Here is a 26,175-nt window from a genome sequence, read left to right on the forward strand (position 1 = left end):
ATTAACACAACTTTCCCACTAGCGCTGTATCTAGTCAGCAAACTATTAACACAACTTTCCCACCTAGACAGAACTTGGCAGGCCTTTGTGACCTGGAGAGCAGCAATCTTGCACTATACTGAGAAGTATGCATGCTGCAATTAATTCAGTTCCGTGCCTAGAATAGTATTCAAAAGCAAAATAAAGGGCCTTTTCAAAAATCTTTTATTTTATTAAAAAGAGTCAGAGCACCAAACTAAGGGAAGTGACCCAAGACATGAATGCGTGAATTCTGTGTGTAACGGCAGACGCCGGGGTAGCACTCTTGATTCTCGAGTTCAGAATGTCAGCTGTGCGGAGAAGCTGAGCACTTCACCATAGGCAAGGAACAAAGTCACCAGACTAATTACAATGGGCAGCTCTTGGAAGAACGGAGCACAAGCCCATCAGTCAAGGGGTAATGCATGCCCTGGGTGTGGAAAGAAATGTAAGGAGGACGGGGCAGGAGTAAAAAGAAACATGATTTGTTTTTGGGGAAGCAAAATTCTTAGATCACAGTTCGTGACTTGAGAACAAGAATTTACTCAAGCCTTCTCAAATATTTAGTTTTAAGATTCAGTGAGAAGTTCTTTGCAACTGCAAGATTTTTTTCTGAAATTACTGTATTTTCACCATTGAAATAAAACTGAACGGAAATACAAAATTGACAGCAGAGTTACCAAATCTACTGGTGTGAGGTCATAAACCCTCACTAAATATTAACGTGCATTTGATCACATTCACCAAGTAGGCATTAACAATGTTTGAATTCCAGCTACTGTACCATTTTACTCATAACTGTGTCTTTGATCAAAATTCAAACTAGTCTATTTCCTTGAATAATTAGTAGCATTGTTCCTTTAGGAACTTTAAAACAAAAACTGCAGAGCACAGCAGCATCGGTAAATGGATTATCTGTATTACATGGTCAGCGGCAGGAATGAAACTTCATTCATATTATACTTTACTTTTAAATGTCAAGGCATCAAGAATAAAAAATTGCACATATTCATGTCCTCCCCAGGCAACTATTTGAACTTAATGCTACACTAATTAACTCCTTAAAATACCCTTGCACAAAATTTAAAGCATAAAACTTCAAATGTTGATGCCAGTTGCAAGTCTCCAGACAGTGGGTGCCTTTCAAATCACGTTTTTTGGAATGTGACCAGTCAGAGCTACAGATTAAATGAAACTTTGTGGAGGTTTTTTTTCCAAATGGTACATTTTAACTAACCTTGAGACTCATCCACATCCATGGTGTACTGCATGTCTTCATTTAAATCAGTAAGACCAGGTCTTCCATTTCTCTCCACCTCCACATGAGAAGCTGGAGATAAAGGAAACAATATCTGCTTGTCTACTGCAGACTCTGCAACAAATAAGGAAATCCTGTCATTTACTACAATTACAGTAAATTTACTCTAAATCCTTGATCATCATCCCAGTAACACACCATTTATCTAAATGTAGATGACAATGGAAGCAATAAACAAGATTTTTAAGAAATAATGCAATTTACCATTTTAAGGCGTCCCACTCCCCCCCCCCCCCCCATAGGTAATTTATTTACAGCTTATTATGAAGGACTTTAGGTTCTAACATATTGCTGGCCTTGCTAGCGACGCCCACATCCCAGAAACAAATAAAAAACAAACATATTTGCAATAGGGAAAAATACAGATGGAAGTTGGGGGGAAAAAAACATCCTTACCATTGACTTTACCTAAACCAGGTGCCTTGTTTTTCAATAAAGTGACTTGAATCTGTGGAATGTTTGTGATGTTTGAATTCAGGACAAACTTGAAGTCCACATGTCCAACCATGCAGGCTTTGGGCAAAACCAGCTCAAAGACATGTTCCTCCCAGCTGGTGCTATAAAAAAATACATGCAGAAATATGTAAGTATCACGCACTACACAAGAGTGTTTCACAGAAAAAACTACATTTCCCAAATGCGGATATCCCAGGAGCGGAAACCAACTAAATTATGCAAATGTAAAAGAGTCAGTTTTAATCCAACATCTCAAAGCTCTAATTCTCAGAAAACAAATACTGCTGGTGAAGCAATCCGGAAAACAATGTCCTAGCAAACGTGCATAAAAACACACCTCGTTTAGCTTTGAGATATAAATAGGGTGGGAAGATGAGAACTCAAGACTTTTGAGCGTGCACAATTTCCTCTGAACTCCTTCCATAGGACATGAGGAATATACATGCCGTAGTTTTGAATCATTCAAAACTTGAGGTAAACCACTATAGGCTAGTATGCAAAGTAGAAACTAAAAATCTAATTCCCCTCCCTCAGAACTTTCCATTTAAGTACACCTAAAACTGCAATCAAGGCTCACAAAAGACAGCATTTGCCCACACGCTGCCAAATACACATGTGCTGTAAGCAGCCCCACAGGGTGCTTGTAATTGAATTGAATGGAAGGACTTGGCCTATCGCTCAGTTTCAAACACTTAATGATCTGAGACACAGGTCCCCATTCAAGGGAATGGCAGAAATCATGATACAAAGATAGGTGGGAAAGCAAAGAATCTCCAAAAGGATTTAGATAGGCTAAGTGATTGGGCAAAAATCTGGCAGATGGAGTTTAATGTGGTACATGAATCACAAAAAGTTAGCATGCAGATACAGCAAGTAATTAGGAAGGCAAATGGAGAGTTGGCCTTTATTGGCAAAGGGAATGGAGTATAAAAGTAGGGAAGTCCTGTTACAACTGTACAGGACGTTGGTGAGACCACACCTGGAGTACTGCGTACAGTTTTGGTCTCCTTATTTTAAGGAAGAATATACTTGCATTGGAGGCAGTTCAGAGAAGGTTCACGAGGTTGATTCGGAAGATGAAGGGGTTGTCTTATGAAGAAAGGTTGAGTAGGTTGGGCCTATACTCACTGGAGTTTAGAAGAATGAGAGGTGATCTTATTGAAACATGTAAGATTCTGAGGGGGCTTGATAGGGTAGATGCAGAAAGGATGTTTCCCCTCGTGGGGGTATCTGGAACTAGGGGGCACCCTTTTAAATCGGAAAGGAGGAGAAATTTCTTCTGAGGGTCATGAATCTTTTGAATTCTCTTCCCCAGAGAGCTGTGGAGGCTGAGTCATTGAATATATTTAAGGTGGAGATAGACAGATTTTTGAATGATAAGGGAGTCAAGGGTTATGGGGAGAGGGCAGGGAAGTGGAGTTGAGGCCAAGATCAGATCAGCCATGATCTTATTGAATGGCGGAGCAGGCTCGAGGGGCCAAATGACCTACTCTTGCTCCGACATCTTATGTTCTTATGATACATATCAAGGCCTTGTCCTGAGGTGCATACATCAGTCAGTCTGGAGTGTGTATTTTTTGCAGCCTGTAAAAACAGCTAGCCAATACTAACCCAGTGTGCATGGTGACCAGCTAGAAAGAATCCAATACAGAACCCAATATATAACCTATCAGTTAAAAATGCTTCATTTCTGTCACAGCAACAATGCCACATTTATATAGCACCTTTAACACAGAAAAATGTCTCAAAGCACTTCACAAGAGCAAATTTTTTTTTTTTTTTTTTTTTTTTAAAAAGACATGCACCAAGGGAAGAGATATTAGATGGGGTGACCAAAGCTTGGACAAAGAGGGGTTTTAAGGAGGAGGGAGGGGTTTAGGGCAGGAATTCCAGAGCATGGGACCTAGGCTACAGTAGGCACGGCCACCAACGGTGGGGCAAAGGAGGGAGGGGGTTGGGTTGTGGGATACACAAAAGGTCAGAGTCAGAGGTATTGAGAATTCAGTGGAGGTTAGAGAGATATGAAAGCACAAGGCCATGTAGGGAATTAAACACAAGGATGAGAATTTTAAATCTCAGGCGTTGGGGAACCAGAAGCCAATGTAGGTCAGGGGAAACATAACTCAGGGCCAAGTAGGAGGATGCGAGCAGCAAATTTTTGGATGGGCTGAAGTTTATGGAGGGTGGAGAATGAGAGCCAGCCAGGTGAGCATTGGAACAGTCGATGTTGGAGCTAACAAAAGCATGGATAAGGGCTTCAACGGCAGATCGGGTGAGATGGGCGATATTACATAGGCAGTCTTTGTGATGGAGAGTATTGGGTTAGAGGCTCAGCTTGGGATCGAATCGGACACCGAGGTGCGAAAGTCTGGTTCGGCCAGAGATGGTATCTGGGGAGAGAAACCTATGGCTGTGGGAGACCAAAGATTATGGCTTCAATCTTTAAGTGGAGAAAACTGCAGTTAACCAAGACTGCAATCTAACAACACAGCAGCATGCAGTAATTCACAATGGTTTAAATGGCACTAAATCAAATTCTTTAACAGAATTAAAGCAGGCTGTAAATTAAGAAGCGCAAAATGTGGTCTTCCAAAATTTTCGGCTTTACAGATTGAGCAAAACAATTTCATTTCCAATTTTGGCTGTTTTGCTGTACCTGTCGGACTGCAGCTTCCAGGTGCGAGTGTGCTGGGCTGCATCCCCATGGTGCTGCTGGTGCAGATGTTGTGGATGTCGCCTCTGCTGTTGCTCCTGCTGAACCTCCACCCAACATGGAGGGACCGTGGCTGAAAATCGTGGGGTCAACGTCTCAAATCTAGTGAGCTCCACCAGTGACGTCAATACTTCTGCAGAGAAAGGCTGGTCCACCAACAAGTCAACCCCTGCAAAGAAGAAGAAAAAGCTCAAGTACATTTAGCAGTAACACCCTCTTTCTCCCCGCCACCCTCCAATATTAAAAAAAAGGCTAATGCTCTGGCCACTAGAGCATCAGCACCACTTTTACTCGGAATTATTTTGCATTGCCACAAGCAGCACCACACGAAGAAGATTTCACTGCTCTAGCCAATTTTCAATTAAGAAAAATATAGGGAAGAAAACAATAATAACTCCAAAAACAGAACCATCCCAACAGACATACACATTGAAAAATCTCTCAAACAAAACCGATTACCTTCATGGAGTCACAGTCAAGCTCAATATCAGTAACTCCTAATGTCATGTTGCACTCTTCTGTGCTCACTGAACCTTCATAACATACAACTGACTGCAGAAAAATAAAATTAAATCTGGATTTATAGTCCCAAGATGCTCATTTGCATTTCTGGTAGTGTGCAAATTTGCCTCAGTGATCAGGGATTTAAAATTAGTAATTATACACAAATGGAAACTTCCCCTTTTTTTAATTACAACCAATAGCAATGTTCCGTTCTGAGTAAAAGCTAATTAACTCCAATTTATGAAAGTCTCAATAGCATGTGATTATGGATTCCAATTCTCTCTCAAGCAAAAGAAACCCATAATCTGACAACACATCTTGGTCCGGTTCAATGAAAAATCAAAAAAGGTATTATGTTGAAGCGATGTTTCGGGAAGGTTTGTGGATGTGCGGCCTGACACACATCGTAATATGCTCGTTTACAAAAAGAGACGGACACAGAGAAATCACTTAACTTTGGTGAAAATCCCCAAAAAATTAAGTTGCTGATACACTACCACTTTTGAGACATACAAGCATGAGTCTTGCTCGGAACTCCATCAATTGAGTGAAAAGAACTGAATATTTACGAGGAGGATTCCGGGAGTTTGCTTACTGTAGGGGGAGTGTGTCTATAAGACATAAACTAAATGCCCGTGAACAGATGAAGTATGAAATAATGCTGCCACCCTTTCTCCCAAAAAAGCAGACACTGAAATATTTAGAAAACACTTTCAACATTTTAAATCAATTCTCAATCTTCAGTGAAAATCTGAGTTTCCGCCACTGAACTCATTGAAAGGATTCCTGACTGTCCACTGTATTGATTTCTTTGTGGGTTCAATGACGAGACATTTATGAAAGAGAACGTCTTTTAATCTAAAAGTCTGTTCAACTCTTTATACAGCATTTACAGGAGACATCATGCTAGTGATGCATCTAGAACGAAACTGAAACTAAACTAGCCTTGCTTGTCTCTGTCAACAGGCCCTCTGCTAGGTCAGGTACAAGCAATCAATACATGCAAACACGCTGGTAAGGCATCATAATCAAACAGGCAAATACCATCTCTATTTGCTGATATCATTACACACCTCCAGCTCTCACCTTTTCCTATAGAGTGAGAGCGCGAGAGAGATTTATTTATATCCCTTTCTCTGACTGCCAATCCCACTCCCTTTGGCATTACAACTCGTACCCACTATAATTAAATCAAAAATCCGGCCCTTTCCCCCCCCACTCCAGCTCACTATGCAGGTTGCTACTAATGGCCTGTAACTCGCCATTCCGAGAGCTCCTCACAGCTAACTCCCCTCCTTTTCATTTACACTGAACTTGCCCTCACCTAACCTTTATTATGACGTTTGCTGCTTTTTAACCTCTTTGCTCTGCAAATTCATTCCTTTCTTGTGCCCTGAGTTAGTTCCATTCACTTTTCTACTTGGTCACTTTTTTACAAGATTAGAGATTCACCATAAAAAAAGCTGCAACCACATATAATCAGTTACTTTAAGTAGAGAGACTTTTGTAGGAAAATGTGATTGCCATTTTGGTACAGCAAGCTTCCATAAACAGTCAGGAGGGGAATAACCAGTTAATCTGTCTTTGGTGGCGTTTATTGAGGGCAAAATGTTGGCCAGGACAGAGAAATCCCACCAGGCTCGATTTCTCTTCTCCGCCCTCATCCTACCCTACGACTTCTAGTCTTGTCTGAATAACTAAGCAAAAGGCCAAGCATCTCCCTGCAAGGAAGGAAAGGAATAAAAATATTCCACCACAAGAATTGACACTACATTTTCACCTAAAGACTGAACACAGGAGAAAGCAAGGCAAATACCCGCCGACTTCCCCGATACCAAAATTCTTACCTGTAATTCCAGGACTAGAAGGGTTAGATGTGTGTCTGCTTCCTTCGGACAACTGATCTATCCCTTTAGGAAGGTTGCCGTCCACAAATATATCGGTTTCATCTGTATCTTCATAAGTCCCTCCAATCTGAAGGAAATGAAGTTCTCCACCTTTTTTTAAAAAAAAATTTCATCACAGCACAGTCCCACTTCCCAACTTGAGGGGTAAATTAGCTCAGCCTGCAGACATCTCGATGGGTACATTCACTGCCCTTCCTCAGTCAGCCTACTTGAAAACATACACAAAGACTGCACTGAAAACCTGCTATTTAGGATTAATCTCTGATCAGATTTCTCCAGTGCACCCAATGTCCACCCGATCAAGATGAGGACCATCAGTATCTACTCGATGACAGCTATTCTCAATGCCCTTCAAATACAACCCTGCAGCTGGTAGACAGATTATTTTTGATCAGTCAACTGAGTAACTTTTGCTGTCGGATATGTAATCATAAATTGCAACAAGAAAACTGCAGATTACTATCCACAGACTCGGTTTAAGAACTCAAACTCCATACCATTTCATTAGCACCATTAACTGATTCCAGACAGTCGATTGGTGCCTAGTCCACCTACATTTCCTCCAACTGCAGTCAATTTAATATCCCGGCTAACCAATATTCCTGTTGACTATAAATTGGCTAAACACACGTTACCTTTACTGCATTTAACAATGCAAAAAACAAGTAATTTGAAGCAAAATATTTCAACGTTCATCTACAGAGCGAAGTCGACAATTAAGGACATGCAGATTGATTCAAACATTATTGGAATTGTTCCTCTATTTCCTATGGAAAAGTTGCAAACTATTGTGGAAATGTATTGGTAAATTCTAGTGCTAGATCAGATTGTTATCACTCCCCGCCCCCCCCACCGCCAATGGCCAGGTCAAGTTGGCACCCATCCTTCTCAATTCAATTCAATTTGCTTTATTGGCATGATGACAAGGTACATCTTATGTCGCCAAAGCACCGAAAAACATGATTGAACACGTAAACGCAGATCTCTCCCTCTCTCTTCCTCTCTCTCTTCCTCATTCTCTAACACATTCTCTCCCTCTCTTCCCCTCTCTCCCCCTTCCTCCCTCTCTCTTTCCCTCTCACTCCCTCTCTTCCTCTCCCCCTCCCTCTCACCAACCCCCCATTTCTGCTTCTTTCTCCCTCCCCCCCGCTCTATCCCTCTCCCTCTCCCTCTCTTTTCCTCACTCCCTCCCTTAGTCTCTTCCTCTCTCTCACCCTCTCTCTACCTCTACATTCTACACCCATCCTCCTCTCCCAGAGTACACTCTACACCCATCCCTCTCCCAGAGTACATTCTACACCCATCCCCCTCTCCCAGAGTACATTCTACACCCATCCCCCTCTCCCAGAGTACATTCTACACCCATCCCCCTCTCCCAGAGTACATTCTACACCCATCCTCCTCTCTCCCAGAGTACATCCTACACCCATCCCCCTCTCTCCCAGAGTACATTCTACACCCATCCCCCTCTCCCAGAGTACATTCTACACCCATCCCCCACTCCCAGAGTACATTCTACACCCATCCCCCTCTCTCCCAGAGTACATTCTACACCCATCCCCCTCTCCCAGAGTACATTCTACACCCATCCCCCTCTCCCAGAGTACATTCTACACCCATCCTCCTCTCTCCCAGAGTACATCCTACACCCAGCCCCCTCTCCCAGAGTACATTCTACACCCATCCCCCTCTCCCAGAGTACATTCTACACCCATCCTCCTCTCTCCCAGAGTACATCCTACACCCATCCCCCTCTCCCAGAGTACATTCTACACCCATCCCCCTCTCTCCCAGAGTACATTCTACACCCATCCCCCTCTCCCAGAGTACATTCTACACCCATCCTCCTCTCCCAGAGTACATTCTACACCCATCCCCCTCTCCCAGAGTACATTCTACACCCATCCCCCTCTCCCAGAGTACATTCTACACCCATCCTCCACTCCCAGAGTACATTCTACACCCATCCCTCTCTCCCAGAGTACATTCTACACCCATCCCCCTCTCCCAGAGTACATTCTACACCCATCCCCCTCTCCCAGAGTACATTCTACACCCATCCCCCTCTCCCAGAGTACATTCTACACACATCCTTCTCTCCCAGAGTATATTCGGACACACTACACCTTTCCCCACCATCACCACTACAGTCCCAGCTGTCCTTGGTCTGTCAGTCACCACTACTCCCAGCTCCATCCTGATCGGCTCGGGATGTTCGACCTGTGCTGCAAAATGTTTGGTGGGAATTCCTGATCTTGAAAAACTATTCAGATCAGAAATTCCCATCCACAGTATGCAGAAGCATTTTATCTTCTAGAACTGCAGCATCATCAGGCGGAAGCCAGGAGTGGTGGTGAGGGGTAAGCCGTGGAGTGGAGCTGGACAATTTTCACAGGGCAGTATGATGAGTCACCGATTCCGCAATAAAAACATGGCTGTAATTTTCCAGAGGTCTTGGATAATGAGGAGTGACTAACATGGATCATTGAAGCAAAATGGTCAGGCCTCACTAATCTAATGGAATTCTCTGTAAAACAAAACTCACAGACAAGGGCAGCCGAGTAAATAAAACCAAACCGAGCATCGTTTTCAGAAGATCTTTGATAACATTCTGTATAATGCTTACAAAGATGATTAAGGTTCATAGAATTAATTGGAAATTAGCTAATTGGATTAAAAACTAGCTTGGCAATAGACAGTTGGTGGCAAGATAAATAGAAAAGCTTTGGTTTTGAAGGGGGCGCACTACCTTTCTTCAGGATGTGATTATGTTCCAACAACTCAAACCAGCAGAATACTTTGAGGTAAGATATAGTGTGCTGGTGACACCAAGCTAAGTGGCCAGGTCAACAGCAAAAGACAGATGGATCAGAATTCAAAGGAATCTGAACTTTTTCCATTGATGGCTTAAGCAATGTTAGATGGATTTTAACATGGAAAAATGCAAGGTTATTGGACAATGGAACAGGAAACTCGTCAAGAAATGAAGCCATATTCCTGCACTAAAATGAAATAGGATTTAGGAGTGATTGATCAATCAAGGAAAGCTCCCAGTCAACAAGGGTAAGTGTAGAAATCTGGCTGATCACAGAGTGACAGGACCAGAATCCAAAGTCAATACTGAACAAGCTACACATTTCAGCTGGTTAGCTTTCCTTAGTGTGAGTCAATGATCCCGCTAAGCTGCGCAGGCATCTGCAAGGACCCATGCAGGCCGCTCACCGGCTTTTATGTTGTAGATACCGGGCATGCGCAAAAATTTGAATGGGCTGCGCATTGGGGAAGGCAAGCGGCTCAGGAGGCAGTACAGCTTACGGGCGACACTGGTGTGTATGCATTGTCTGAAAACCCAATTCGAACAAATTTTGTGTCGTTTTTGTTTGATTGCAGGTGGGTAGGGAGCAGGGGGGCTGGGGACTGGAATGCGGTCGGGAAACCTGGAAGAACGGGTTTCCCTCAGGCCCTGCTGAATTTAACGGCAAGGCCTGATTAACATTTTACTTCTGCGTTTTCCGCCCTCAGCCATCTGGCAGGCAGGCCTTTGGCGGAAGGCCAGAGATCAACAGAGGGGGGTTCAGAAGGATGGAAGTTGTTTTTGGGGGGGGGGGGGTGGTGGTCAGAAGGCCAGGGGGGGGGGGGGGGGGGGGGGGGGGAGGTCAGAAGGCCGGGGGGGGGGGGGGGGGGAGAGAAAAAGAGAGGGTCGGCTGGAACGCTGGACACAACAGGTAGGTGGAAAGGCAGTTACCTCCTGGATCCAGCAGTCCTCGCCCTCCTTTAGCCACCGACGTCTTAAAACCAGAAGTGGGTGGGTTGGGGTCGGTATTCTGATTTTTAACACTTTAACCTCCCACCAGACCCCAACCCACCTGTTTTTTGGGGGTTAAAATTCCCTCCTATGTGAGAGGACGGGCTCCCACATCACTAGCAATACCATCTACAGTCTGTCACCAACTGGTGTGTCTGAACAGGCTGTCTAATTTCACTGCAAGGGAAATGGTTGAGGGATGGGGGCGTAAAGAAAGAGGCAGAGGTGGAGAGGAAAGAAAACAACCCATCACGTTACTACTGCACGATACCTCCAGTTAGAGCAGCACAGGCCTGGGTATAGACCTGTGCTTCATCAGGAAAAAGGAATGTTGGGTTACGATAAAAGTGTCCTGTTTCTGTTCTAAAATATAGGAAGAACTTAAAAACAGAAACAAATCAATAATCCATTATGTAAACAGAGAATTAAAAGAATAAATAGCTCTCCAAGATATTTTGCTGTTACCACGGAAACGGCAGGGCACTGGTCAGCTTTACCAATGTAAAATCCCAATTCACTCATATTGGCACTTTGTATAAATGAAAGTACATCCTAACAAGTTTGTGCAACAAGCAGTCAGCTGCTTTGAACACAATGACAGAACATATCATATACAACACAACACCCAACCATGGAAAAGAGTGAGACTCAAGGGCATTTTAAAAATGACACCAGAACAGTAAAAATGCCCATAGAAACATTGGAGACCGGAAACATTTCAAGCTAAGAGTGGAAAATCCCACAGAAAGTCTTGGCTTTTAAAGCATTACACTTTTCTACAAGACAAAGTTGTGAGTGAAACTTTCTTACCATAGGTGCAAGCACACAGTCTGTCTGTTCCAGAGCAGTACACCACTGAGATAAAAGGATCTAGCTCATTACTGCTCTCTTTTCTAGGCGGCTCCACTTTAGCCAGAGTTTCAAAATTTGAGAGATCTAATATTTTTATAAATCCTCCCTGAGTAGTAACTACTAAGTGCCCCAGATTAGATGCCTCAGATTTCTTTTCTCTCACAATCCCGTTTTTTGAAGCCAAAGGCATTTCATCTATGATTTCCTCGCAGTCATCTTCTCGATTATCCAACACATCCGGTGGAAGTAATATTAGTGAGGTAACCGCATCCTGTGGATCCTTGATATGCTGGACTTTAACAGGCTGCTCTTCTAAAGTTACTATCCGTGTGCTGTAATTCATCTTATAAAGCAGAAGATAACCACCACTCAGATTTCTTTGCTCAGGCTGGATTATGAGTGGAGTTTTTGTGTCAGTGGGTGACTCTTCCTGAAGAAAACCAATGTCTGCATTCATCCCTATGGTTAGGTTGGATTCTAAATCTCCTTTACTTCTATTACACAGTGCCGAGTTCAATTTGTTTAAATTATTCAAGGCCTCTACTTGACTTATTGCACTCAGGGATGCGACGGGACAAGTCTGCAGTCCTATCAAAAGATGAATTCCGTCAGCACAGGGCGTGATATAATCAACATGGAGGTTCTCCTCTTCGGCAAATTTTGGCAGCCGCAGGCAATGGACGAGGGCACCAGGTTTCGGAACCAGTGAACTCCATTTATCAGAGTCTACAGAGGCAAGGTTGGCTGCAGCATCAGCAAACTGCTGAATGTACGTCATAGGAGGGTCCTGCAACAAGAGTTGTTCCTGACTATCTAATTCCATTTCTATTATCTGTGGAACAGTGAAACCTTCATCATGTAAACTTTTACTCACAAGATTGTTCATTTGTGTAAAAACTTTGCCTGCCTTTTCGTCAGATTCTTTAATGCTATAAAGCAACAATAAAGGCAAGGTCCTTCTTACTAATGGCGAACTCAGCTCAGAGTTACTGCAGGATTCATTGTCCATAGTCACTTGCTCAGACACACTTTCGCCTTGAGTCCTGCTTAAAGAGTCCAGAGACCTCCGCGAGTGACTACTAATAGGAGAAGCAGCAGCAGATTTATAAGATAATAAAACTCCTGCTAACAAACATGGAAAGGGAATGTTGTGCTGCTCAGCATGCTTTTCCTTAGTTTTTTCGCTCTTGTTGTTGACAGCGGATGTGTTGCCACCCAGCTCCTCCAGGTCCTTAACAGTATCCTCAAGCGCATTTGCCACTATTTCCCACTGAAATTTTTCAGGCTGCTGGAGAATACTCAGTGCGGTCACATCTATACCGACGTCCATGCTGCACTCCTTCTGAGAAGTATGCCCTAATAAAGATAAGATTTTCATGTTAATATTCTAAAACACCAGCTAATGCTGCTAGATCTGTTACTTCCAGATTAATAACTCTACTACAACTCAGTACAATCATAACTTTTGCCCAAAGACAGAGCTGTCAAATCATTACTTCATCCTTCAAATCTGGCATTAACACTTTCTTTGGTGACCTTTGGGTCCGAGATCCACTCCAGGGACTTGAACACAAAAATCTAGGCTGACACTCCAGTGCAGTACTAAGGGAATGCTGCACTGTTGGAGGTGCCGTCTTTCGGATGAGACATTAAATCGAGGCCTCGTCTCTCCTCTCAGGTGGATGCATAAGATCCTATGGCACTATTTCAAAGAGGAACAGGGGAGTTAGCCCCGGTGTCCTGGCCAATATTTATTCTGACTCGGTGACGAGAGTGCTACCACTGAACCACGGTCACTCTTTAGTTTTGGGACGAACTTAGCTGTGAATGCGGAATTTACCAGCATCTTCTATGTGGAGAGCAAAATGCATTAAATTGGTCTCGCTGGTAACAGCTAATTTTGAGGAGATGATCAAGAAAACTGTTATGTGCTGTGATGATGTCAAATGCTTTTATTTACCTTTATAAAATCTGTCGGAGGTATTTAATTAACATTATTACCCAAGAATTTGCTTTTTGCTTCCTGTCTGATTAAGAAAGCCAATTCCCAGCTCAAGACACCATATTCTCAGGAACTGGTATAGAATATGGTTGCCTCTGAACAATTAGCTCAGATATAGTGAAATCAGCCCGCCAGCAACCGACACTGATCCAGCACGGTGAAGCATACACCAATGTTATGGGAAGTGGTAATTTGGGTGGAAAAGTTCCCATTTTGATCATACCTGTTGCTGAATCTGTTCTGGAATGCTCTTCACTATCAGAATCTTCCAGCTGATCATCACTATATTAAACAAAAAACACTTTGCTGAAGCAAATGCAACATGAGCTACGTGATGACATTTTCCAGCAGCTGGATTATGTCAACCTGAAGCAACAATTCAGAAAACAAAATTTCAAACTTTTACTCCAATTAGTTCATTACCTGTCACCTTCTAATTTTGGTATATCAGAACAACTAGAAGAGTCTTCCAACCATGCCAGCGTTGGCCTCCGGGATTCGCTACCTGGCCCATGTTCCACCCCAGGTATAGAAATCTGCCTCAAGATTGCTGCATCATATGGATTGATGTCAAATTTCAAATGAACCTGGATTTAAAAGAAACAAGGTAGTTAAAAAGGTGTCTTGGTGCATAAACCAGATGCTATCTGGCACAGCAGATTAAGCCTCCAATCCACAGCGTCAGAGTGGTAGACTGCGGGCTCCTGGAAACAATTCTCCCAGAGCGGGAAAGCATGCAAAGGTACAAGGAAATGCCATTAAGACTTATCCTCCGAGCAGCTCGTTGCAGACTCGCACAGGCCTGGCAGTAGGACACCCATCCTTAGTCAGATATCCAGCAACTTTCAAAAAGGGAAAGAAAGTACTTCTTAAAAAGTCTTTACAAATGTAATGCACACATTTCTCTTGGTACTTCATGGTTTGCTTTGGGTTTCTCTGCAAAAAGTACTGGATGAAATTGCCCAGTACAATTTGACTTTAATTGTAAATGTTTGACCTAATGGCAAATAAATACAACATAATTCTGCTAATGACTTCCCATTGCTCTTCATTCCGCAATTACATTAGTTACATCAAGTCACTTACTTAGGATATACAGCACCCTGATCTGTTTGTAGACTAATAATTTCTTCAAAAGAATGTCAATAAAACAGAAATATTTAAAAAGCTTAATGGCCAAAGATTGGGCAACAAGAGCAGCATAGTGACATTTCTTCAAGAAAGAAAAAAAAGAGAGCCAGAGTGGAAAAGAGCGACTTGCATTTATATAGCATCTTTCATGACCTCAAGACATCTTTAAAGCCAATGAAGTACTTTTGAAGTGCAGACACTGTTGTAATATAGGGAACGCAGCAGCCAATTTGCACACAGTAAACGCACACAAACAGCAATGAGATAATGACCAGATCGATCATCTGTTTTAGGTGTTGGTTGGGGGATTAATATTGATCAGGACACTGGGAGAACTCCCCTGCTCCTCTTCGAATAGGGCCATGGGATTTTGTACATCCACTTGAAATGGCCTTGGTTTAACGTCTCATCCAAAAGTCTGCACCTCCGACGATGCAGCACTCCCTCAGTACTGCATGGAGATGTCAGCCTAGATTTTGTGGGACTTGAACCCACAACCTTCTGACTCCGAGGCAGGAGTGCTACCACTGAGCCACGGCTAACAACTGTAGCAGAGGTCAAATCTAGTCTAGAATGTAGAGGTCAAAGTCTTCTCTCTACCAACTAGAAAGGTCCTAAATGAAGGTAGGTGGACAATGTCTGGCCAGTTACTGGCATGATCAGCTCAAGAGCGAGAAGCTGCCCATAATTCTGCACTAAATATTACAGTGGACCAGTATGGCTGAGGTCAATGGATTCTACATCTAAACTACTGAACTAATACTGGAGTAGAAGCTGGTGTGGGGAAAGCAATGGGAATACAGAAAAGGAAAACATACATCTTTAACAAAGCAAAAATGAAATTCAGCTTGAGTGAACTTTACTCCACTTTAGCCCCGACCTCGAAGAATTTTCCGAAATGAATTCTCAAAATTGGTTTCACAACCAGGAACGGCACACTGTACAGTATAAACATTGTGCATGGAAAACTAATATCCTGCGCTAATGACTGATAAAGAGATGGGTTTGCACCCATGTACCAGTAATCACCTACACACACACACTTCTCAACAGCCAATTACATTTATTTCAGCTGGCCTGCGAGGTTCTTCAGAAGAAAACACCACATGCAGTGATAATTAAAACTCAGTCAATCACTAAATAAAACAATGGTCATACCTTCATCATTTTGGATACATCCCATATACAGATCTTTCCACGCCTTGTTGAAGCAGCTAGGAAATGAGGACAGCTTCCAAAGCCAACACATGCTATTCGATCAGGGACATCTATGCTGGGAAACTGTGCTGGACTTGTTGCCAAGGTTATTGACAATGGCACATTTTGTGTGTGCTCACCTTTCACAAATGGACAGTTCGGAGAATGCCGTTCGTGCTCTGACCTATGTTGTATAAAACAAAAAATTCTTAAGACTACAGACACAGTGGGCAATTTATGAAATAACAGAAAATGCTAGAAATACTCAGCAGGTCAGGCAGCATCTGTGGAGAGAAACAGAGCCTAACGATGACCTTTCGTCAGACAGCATTTTCTGTTTTTATTTCAGATTGCCAGCATCCGCAGTATGGTATGTTGGCCTTCGTAGCAAGAGAGTTTGAGTACAGGAACAAGGATGTCTTGCTGCAGTTGTACAGGGCCTTGGTGAGGCCACATCTTGAGTATTGTGTGCAGTTTTGGTCGCCTTATCTGAGGAAGGACGTTCTTGCCATGGAAGGAGTGCAGCGAAGATTCACCAGGCTAATACCTGGGATGGCAGGAATGATGTACGAGGAGAGATTGGGTCGATTGGGCTTGTACTCACTGGAGTTTAGAAGATTGAGAGGGGATCTCATCGAAACCTTTAAAATTCTGTCAGGCCTGGACAGACTAGATGAAGGAAGGATGTTCCTGATGGCGGGGGAGTCCAGAACTAGGGGTCATAGTCTAAGGATAAAGGGGTAAGCCATTTAGGACTGAGATGAGGAGGAATTTCTTCACCCAGAGAGTGGTGAGCCTGTGGAATTCTCTACCACAGAAGGCAGTGGAGGCCAATTCATTAAATATATTCAAGAAGGAGTTGGATATATTTCTTAAGGCTAAAGAGACCAAGGGATATGGGGAGAAGGCAGGGACAGGGTACTGAATTTGGATGATCAGCCATGATCTCATTGAATGGCGGAGCAGGCTCGAGGGGCCAAATGGCCTACTCCTGCTCCTATCTTCTATGTTTCTATGTTTCTATTTGACTTTTGTACTATTTTATGAAACTTGATCAAACTGCTTCAAAGTTAAAGGCTCAATAAAAGTATCCTGCTCAAGACTGCAACAGTACTACTTCCTGCCCATAAGCCATGTAGTTAACAATTGAAATTCTGCAATTGACAAACAGCATGCAATGTGCAAAATGTTAATGTAGATTTAAGAGATAAATGTAATTTCTTTTGTTTACACAAGATAAAAATCAAACCTTGACATACATGGAGATCATATAAAAGGAGAATGATACAGCTTATCACGTCTGTAAAGAGATTTGAAATGGATATTAAAACTGCAATTTTCTGCAGTTTCGGTTTTTCTTTTAAAAAAGGAGACCGACACCAATAGCAAAAAATTGCTCCATAAAATAATTCCAAATTTCAACTGCAAATCCCTACATTTGGTCACTAACAGCATAAAATAAATTAAATTCTGTATAAATACTGCAGAGAGTTCAACTATCTTGATTTTATCCACTTAGTGCGTACGTGGAATTACACAGCTAACTTACCACGGTTCATCTGTGGGCTCCCAGCACACCAAGCACACACTACATGTAAAACACATGGCCCGGTCATCCCCAGAGGTGGCTGGCTAAATTTAAAAAAACAAGGATTCAGTCAGCTTATTTGATAATGCTTGCTTCAGTTTTCAAAAGCTCGAGACAAAATTAAAGCGTGCTTTACAAGTCCACTGGATAAGGAGCAGGAGCCTCCTTAGGTGAAAGATACCTAGTCTAACTGTAGTACCAAAACTGATACCCAACCTGATCAATTAACTCAGCACAGACCAGAAATGGAACATTGGACGCAAGAACATAAGAAATAGGAGCAGGAGTAGGTCATATGGCCCCTCGAGCCTGCTCCGCCATTCAATAAGATCATGGCTGATCTTCGACCTCAAATCCACTTTCCCGCCATATCCCTTGATTCCCTTAGAGTCTTGAAGATACTCAACAACTGAGCATTCACAGCCTGGGATAGAGAATTCCAAAGATTCACAACCCTCAGTAAAACAAAATTCTCCTCATCTCGGTCCTAAATGGCCAACCCCTTATCCTGAGACTGTGCCCCCTAGTTCTAGACTAAACAACCAGGGGAAACAGCCTCTCAGAATCTACCCCGTCAAGCCCCCCTCAAAATCTTAAATGCTTTAATGAGATCACCTCTCATTTTTCTAAACTCAAGGGTACTCAATCTCTCCTCAGAGGACAACCCTCTCATCCCAGAACTCAATCTAGTGAATCTTCATTGCACCCCCTCTAAAGCAAGTATATCCTTTCCCAAGACCTTTTGGCAAAGCCAATTTTTACTCACAATCCAGTATTGAAATGCAAATGTGTGTTTCTCACACGCTGTCACCATGTTACTTTGGAGAGTTCAGATGAAGAAACAACCTATCTCTTCTCGTGAACTGAAGTTAAACAATACTGCAAAAAGGTTGACGCAACAGTAAAAGGTCAAAGTTAACCATTTCCCACATTATATTTAGTTTCTCCCAAATCCCCGAGAACATATTTCAATAATTCTGCTCATTACATATTTCAAAAGGTATTAAAAACAGACAAGCTAGGTACTTTACAATCCTGGGAATGACTGGTTAAGAACTTACTTGGTGATAGAATCCTGCCTGAGCCATTGGATCAGGCTGAGCCCATCTGTATCCTACATGTGGCCAAGAGGTGAAGGTTTCTCGTCTGTTAGCCTCACTGTACATGAGCGACCTAAATAGAGAGTTGAAATTGTTTATATTGCAAAGCCTCGAGGGTAATATGAGTTTGCCTTGACTGCTGCTCTAAAGTCCACTTATGATGGACATATGAAACTTTTGTTACATGTTGGGGAGGGGGGCAGGGGAGTGCAACACTTGTAATACATAATGACACACACAGCTAGTTCTTCTTGCATTTCAAACCAAACTCTTCACAAATTGTTTTATTCTGCATCTCCTATCCGCAAGGTGCTTAGCCAGAATGGCCATCTGCAGGATTCATTAAAGAGGCACATATGTTTTCCCAATTTCAGCTTCATTAAAACATCCCACAGCTGTGGGGTTTATACAGGAAGGGTAAAAAAAAAAGCGACGGGTTGGGGAGGGGTGGAAGCGAAAGAGGAAGAGTAGAGGGAACTAATTTACCATGAGAATACTTTCTCCCACCATAATACCCTTTACTGCGACACAAACATAGAAACTTGAGCAATACAGGAATATTCCACATCATTCTATGGATATTATTTTCAGTCCATTAGATTGAGTGATCAAATGGAACAGATGCAGTTTTTTTAAATAGGTATTGATAAATAATGCAACAAAGCCACCATTTTTTTTAGACCTGGCTGTAATGCCATGGTGACTCCATTTTGGCACCAGCTACCATTTTGGACATGGCAGAAGGGCCAAAACAATTAGAGCAGGAGAGGGGGCTGAACATGAAAGCGGAACTTCTTTCAGCTTCAAAGCCCAGCAAAACAAAATTAACATACACAAAAACTTCATTCGCAACACAAATTCTTGCCAAGCCCTAGTCACTGCACAGAATAACACAAAAAGCCTGTGCATACTGGCACTTTGTGAACAGTAAGTAGTCTTCAGCATTTAGTCTTAATGGATCATTTGATCTCTGTCCTTTGGTGTCAGGAGATAAAAGATTAAGTCAGTCAAGTACTTAATCCACATTTAAAGAGCAAGTCTTGATGAGATCACTAAGGATACTCGCTTAAGTGTTTTACATTCAATGTGCAGGTGGTGAATTAACAAAAACACATGCTATCATTTAGCCACCGTGCTTCAGCGATGTTGATATGAATCCAAATTTTCATACCACCCAGCATTTTTCCCAATGTCATTGTAACATTAAAGCACTCCAAAGTTGATTCTCAATTGTGTATCTTTTTAAAATCAAGCGCCAATCCCAAATTCAGTTGCACTGCTATTTTGAAGGAAGGATTGTGGCAGTGACAAAACAATGGCTTCAATGCTCAATCTACCAAAGGACGATAGAAACAAAATGACCAGACTATTAAGAGTTGCTCCTTTAAAGCACATCTGTGGATCATGTCTCAGCTTCTACTAGTGTCTCCTTTAAATTAGGGTCTCCACAGAGGAAATTTACCCAAGAGCTAAGCATGAACGCCAACAGTTAAACTGTTCAATAGTAGGATAACTGGTTAGCCAACACAGCATATTAGGCTTTATATAAACTGAAATGAAAGGACAGGAAATTTAACATTATAACTTAGATCTATTCGAAGAATAACTATCTCCTACCTGTCCACTGAGCGGCCAGGGCCCACACCAAGTTCAGGTCGCGCACTTGGTAAGAGGTAGGATAGCCTATCCATTACAGACGAGGCTACGGACAGGGCAGAAATATTATGATTGGTCTTTTTCAACTCATTTACAATGGCGTTAGCAACTGACTTCAGGATATGATGAGGAAGATGAAAAGTGACTGTTGCCCACTGCAAAAAAGAAAGAGCAGGAGGTGTATTACTGCAAACCCAGGGAAATAAAAACAACAGATTCATAACATATGGTTTAGTATTTTACAAAAACACAGCTTTATTAAAACCTAGCCATCAAGTCCATTGCCCACCATAGTTCCCGATCTCGCCCAAGAGGCCAGGGAGGGGGAGAGCGAGAGCGGGAGAGGATGGATGGTCACAGGCTAGCTGCTTTCACAAAGGAAAACTGGTTAGGAGGAGCCAATTACAGGTCTGACAATCATTGTGGGAGCGAGGAATGCAACAGCTCAAGAAGTCCCACCATCACAGCTCACTCACGCCAAATAACAGGCGGCAATAAATTCGGTCTTGGCAGCATTGCCCACATCACAAGACTAACAGGGACACTAATGGCTACAATGCCTGAACAATAGTACTGCTGGTCCCATCAATCTTGGTGCTAGAGCTCCAATAGGACAGTATTGTTATTATACTGGGCAGCTGTTTCCTAAACTGCTTGTACATTGACAACACTGATAGGGACATTTCATTAACTGCATCACTGGTGTCCCCCAAGGATCTATCCTTGGGCCCCTCCTATTTCTCATCTACATGCTGCCCCTCAGTGGCATCACCCGAAAACAGTCAGTTTCCACATGTACGCCGACGATACCCAGCTCTACTTCACCACCACCTCTCTCTCTCTCTCTCTCTCTCTCTCTCTCTCTCTCGACCCCGCCACTGTCTCTAAATTGTCAGACAGCTTGCCCCGACATCCAGTACTGGATGAGCAGATATCTCCCCGCCACAAACTCCGTTCCCTAGACACCAATTGTCTGAGGCTGAACCAGACTGTTCGCAACCTTGGTGTCACGTTTGACCCCGAGATAAGCATCCGACCACATATCTGCTCCATCACGAAGACCGCCTATTTCCACCTCCCGAACATCGCCCGGCTCCACCCCTGCCTTGGCTGCTGAAACCCTCATGCATGTTATCTTTGTTACCTCTAGACTTGGCTATTCCAATGCAATCCTGGATGACAGAGAGGTAGAGGCGGAGAGGTTTAGGGAGGGAATTCTACCCTCTGCTAACCTGAGGTCATCCAAAACTCTCCTGCCGGTGTCCTAACTAGCACCAAGTCCCGTTCACCCATCACTGCGCACCTTATAGGGAACGTTGCCCATCATCCCTGTGCTCGCTGACCTACATTCGCTTCCAGTTAAGCAATGCCTCAATATTAAAATTCTCATCCTGGTCTTCAAATCCCTTCATGGCCTCGCCCTTCCCTATCTCTAATCTCCTCCAGCCCTACAACCCCCGCCCCGCCAAGATCTCTGCGCTCCTCCAATTCTGGCCTCGTGAGCATCCTCGCTTTCAATCACTCAACCATTTGTAGCCATGTCTTTAGCTGCCAAGTCCCTAAGCTCTGGAATTCCTTCCCTAAATCTCTCCGCCTCTCTACCTCTCTTTTATCCTTGAAGACGCTCTTTAAAACCTACCTTTGACCAAGCTTTTGGTCATGTGTCCTAATATCTCCTTACATGGCTCGTTGTCAAATTCTGTTTGATAACGCTCCCATGAAGTGCCTTGGGACGTTTTACTATGTTAAAGACGTTAGAAAATACAAGTTGTTGTTGTTCAACTTTAGTGACGTGACTGCCTTCACAACGTGTCACCAAGTTCTAACAACTGCCTGAAGGGACAGCCCAGGAAGTTTCTCCATCGACAGGACAAAGCACTTGACCACAATGTCATCCTTTGGAGAATTTACTGCAGTGTCTACTAACCTTTGCGACTTTATGATTTGCCGCCGTCTCATGCGAGGTATTTTGCAGCCCATCTTTCAATTGTGTGATAAATTGATCATACCCTTCTATATATGATACCTCCACCTTCTCCAGACAAGCAGACAGCAACTGCTGGGCCTGTATATGTAAAAGACATAGTACACACATAAGCAAACAAGCACAAGCTTCAACTAGATTCTTTAAGTTTAGATCAGCTAAAAAAAATTACCTAAAAAGATCACAGGAAAGAAAAATATTACAACTCTTATGCTCAGCAACTATTAAAAAAGCCATACACTGTGCAGTTATACCCATGCCATGCAGCAATAGTTTATGGCACCAGTCTACAATGTCAGCTTTAAACAAAAAGGTTCCTTTTTTTTTTTTTTAATTCCCTCTAATTTTTTGCTATAGATTTAACACATTCCCTGCTTTAGTTTGGAACCAGTTGAAGTAACAGCCAGAGAATACCTTAATTAATTCTGACAAAAGGTCATTGACCTGAAACGTTAACTCCGTTTCTCTCTCCACAGACGCTGCCTGACCTGCTGAGTATTTCCAGCATTTTGTTTTTTATTTCAGATTTCCAGCATCTGCAGTTTTTTGCTTTTGTACCTTAATTAATTAATTAATTAATCTGTAGATACTGAAAATATATGGACACCATTGTGAAATCCTTTTGACTTGTGGGGAAAAAAAAGATTTCAAATATACTTTGGGTAAAAAAATCCCAGGAAACAAGACATTTTACATTTAAAATTAAAAATCTATAAAATGGGATAGTACTGGATAGTTACAGGACACTAGAACCTGCGAGGCTCGGGTGTAAGTTCAATCATTTCACAGGTGGGGCACTGATCGAGAAAAAAGAAAACCACCTTTCTCAACAGTAAAAGTGACTCTTGGCAACCAACCAGAATTGGCAGTGATGCTGAAAGAGTTCACAACCTTGACTGTTCAACACTCAATGGAAAGCAACTGCATACAGCTAATGAAGAAAAGCAGGGGGGGAAATAAAATTTAGTAAAAAAGGCAAAAAGCACTTGCATTTACTGTTCACTTTCCCCACTCCCAGGATGCTCCATGAACAGCTTTACGCCTTAATCCTAGTAATTAGTGTTCACATGAGCAACAGGTAAGAGAAAGTATTTTGACATTCCAGGTACAGGAAACTTTTGTTTAAACGGAGGTTAAATATCCAGAACGCTCTATCCACCGGCAAAATTCAGGAGTCGGTTCAGATAACTTTTTTTTTAACTTTTAGTTGCTTTTTTTCTCTATTTGTGGCTGTGCAAGCATGTAGCTGAAGCTGTTGCTTAGCTACAGAGACGCTTGCAAACTACGCCGACTGTTTTGAAGCTAAGCAACCGGGTTTGTTGCTTTAGACGGAGCTCTGAGCTCCGTATGTTTTAACTATAGCGCTTGTTTCTCCGGCAGTGTTGATTGACCGGCACCAGGTTGGCCCAGTCAGTGCCGGATACCAGAAAGTTTCCTGTATATGATTTAATTCGAACCACCTGGAAATATTAGCAGCTAGAAATCCTTTCCTAAAGCTAGTGCTAAAAATTAAAAACACCCTCGATAAATCTAGATCTGTGACATGCAGGTACAGTAAGCAATTAGGAAAGCAAATGGTATGTTGGCCTTTATTACAAGAGGATTTGAGTATAAGAGTAAAGATGTCTTACTGCAATTATGTAGGGCCCTGGTGAGAGCACACCTGGAGTATTGTGTATAGTTTTGGTCTCCTTACCAAAGGAAGGATATACTTGCCATAGAGGGCGTGCAATGAAGGTTCACCAGACTGGTTCCTGGGATAAGGGGATTGTCCTATGAGGAGAGATTGAGTAGACTGGGCCTATATTCTCTAGAGTTTAGAAGAATGAGGGGTGATCTCATTGAAACATACAAAATTCTTACAAGCTTGACAGGGTAGATGTTTCCCCTGGCTGGAGAGTCTAGAACCAGGAGTCTCAGTCTCAGAATAAGGGGTCGGCCATTTAGAGCTGAGTAGAGGAGAAATTTCTTCACTCAGAGGGTGGTGAATTCGCTACCCGAGGGCTGTGGAGGCTCAGTCATTGAGTATATTCAAGACAGAGAGCGTTAGATTTTTGAATATTAAGGGAATCAAGGAATATGGGGATAGTGCGGGAAAGTGGAGATGAGGTAAAAGAACAGCCATGATTTTATTGAGTGGCGGAGCAGGCTCCAAGGGCCAAATGGCCTACTCCTGCTCCTATTTCTTATGTTATGTGAAACTGTTCAACAAAAACCCACAGCAGATCAATTTACTGCAGCGCAAGACAAAAGTGGTTTTACTTGTCAAAACAATCTTTCAACTAAACAAATATTATTGCTCCAATGAGACTACTGTAAAAACAATATTTTTGCTCGTATAATATTTGCATGCAATCATTTATACATCTAAACTGCAGAACATTAAAATTAATTGAACATGTATGACAAAAGTATTAATTGGTTAAAGGACCCATTACTCACTCAGCTGAAAAGGATTTGCATGTCCCACTCATCCCTTGCCTAATGCAATTTTAATATGTTCAAATCAATGCAAGTCACTTCCATGTTCATACCTTTGACCACAATACCGCTCAAATCCTACCGAACGTGCTGCAGTACTCCTCACATTGTAAGGAAAGAGCAGTACCCACTGTTATATGCACTTACTGAATAAGGTTGGCCAGTAAAAATACATTACTCAACAGTTGAGAGAGAGAGCGCAGAAACAATTTGTATTTAAATAGCACATTTCATGACCTCAGTGAAGTACTTTTAAATAGTCACTGTTGTAATGCAGGCAAACGTAGTAGTTAAATTTGTACACAGCCAGATCCCATAAATTGCAAGATAACCAGAAAATCTGTTTTAGTGATGTTGGTTAAAGGATCAATATTGGCCAGACCACCAGGAGAACACCTCTGCTCTTCACTGAACATCGCCACGAGATATTTATGTCTATCTGAGGTGTCAGGCAAGGTCTCAGTTTAATGTCTCCTCTGAAAGACGACCACCTTGGCAGTGCAGCACTCCCTCAGTACTGCACTAAAACTGGAAACAGTTGAAAATATGAAGAGTAATGAGCATTTGACAGTTACCAAAAGGAACTGGTGCAATAGGAGGCATTTTGTGATATGGCGCAACATTAAGCAGCCCAATGGCATTTGGATGGATGGAAGCAGGTTGTGACCCATAGATCTCCTCAGCTGAAAGCATTTGCACACATCATGCCAAAGAAAGGAGCTATTAGGTATTGGTCATGTGAAAGATTAGATTTTATTAGTAAAGTTGACAGCAAATTATAACTATTTGCATAAAGGTAAAATAAATTTTCCTGAAATTCTGAGCTCAAAGATCAATTGGTTTAACAATAAAGTTATTACAGTATTGTTATAAGATATACATGATGTATTGTGTAAGCGAGTAATCAACTATGGTTTATCATTCAGATTTAATGAGGTCATGCCACAATGCTTAACCCACTGGGGAGCATCATACATCAAGTGACTGGCATGCAATTGGCATGATACCCACTGGCAGGAAAAAAGTCACACTGAACTCCACAATGAACATAAGAACAAGATTGAGATTTCACAGCTATAATGTCACCTTGGAGTCAGACACATGAACAAAACACTTGCACTTCACCCTTGTGGCTAAGGACGTCATCTGAACCCTTATAGGATTACTTGCCTTGTAGTCATTCCTCAGTATCCATATCTTTTGGGTATTCTAAAATAAGCCTTTAACACCCAAAACGTTCCCATGGGGGAAGGTTGGGGGGGGGGGGGGGGGGGGAAAAAGAGAGAGACAGGAAAAAGAGGTTGTATAGTACGTGCGCCAATTGCCAATTTTATTAAGAATCTACTATAAGAATTGATGGATTACTGAAAAATTAATGGCGATGACATTAGGACAAAAGCTCATGACATTACCTTTTGCAGTTAGCCTTCTTATTAAATTGTACAAGCATCAAGATCTATAAC

At 42.4% G+C, this 26,175-nt stretch overlaps 1 protein-coding gene across 5 annotated transcripts in view; it reads right to left on the reverse strand.

Annotated features, from left to right (window-relative positions):
• The window catches only part of birc6 (baculoviral IAP repeat containing 6), a 261,261-nt gene that overhangs the window by 200,099 nt on the left and 34,987 nt on the right, over nucleotides 1–26,175 (reverse strand). For all 5 annotated transcript variants that reach the window (XM_085980116.1, XM_085980115.1, XM_085980112.1 and 2 more), the window contains exons 3-14: nucleotides 22,175–22,312; nucleotides 20,209–20,402; nucleotides 18,553–18,664; nucleotides 17,453–17,535; nucleotides 15,865–16,087; nucleotides 13,999–14,162; nucleotides 13,799–13,857; nucleotides 11,532–12,929; nucleotides 6,857–7,006; nucleotides 4,449–4,674; nucleotides 1,733–1,893; nucleotides 1,256–1,390 (exon numbers count right to left, since the gene is read on the reverse strand). In XM_085980116.1, coding sequence (XP_085836242.1) covers nucleotides 1,256–1,390; nucleotides 1,733–1,893; nucleotides 4,449–4,674; nucleotides 6,857–7,006; nucleotides 11,532–12,929; nucleotides 13,799–13,857; nucleotides 13,999–14,162; nucleotides 15,865–16,087; nucleotides 17,453–17,535; nucleotides 18,553–18,664; nucleotides 20,209–20,402; nucleotides 22,175–22,312 — 3,043 coding nt within the window. The remainder of the gene's footprint in view (nucleotides 1–1,255; nucleotides 1,391–1,732; nucleotides 1,894–4,448; nucleotides 4,675–6,856; nucleotides 7,007–11,531; nucleotides 12,930–13,798; nucleotides 13,858–13,998; nucleotides 14,163–15,864; nucleotides 16,088–17,452; nucleotides 17,536–18,552; nucleotides 18,665–20,208; nucleotides 20,403–22,174; nucleotides 22,313–26,175) is intronic.

This window comes from Somniosus microcephalus, chromosome 3 (genome assembly GCF_052327205.1).
Source record: "Somniosus microcephalus isolate GS21.2 chromosome 3, FLI_Smic_1.0, whole genome shotgun sequence".
Taxonomy (NCBI): Eukaryota; Metazoa; Chordata; class Chondrichthyes; order Squaliformes; family Somniosidae; genus Somniosus; species Somniosus microcephalus.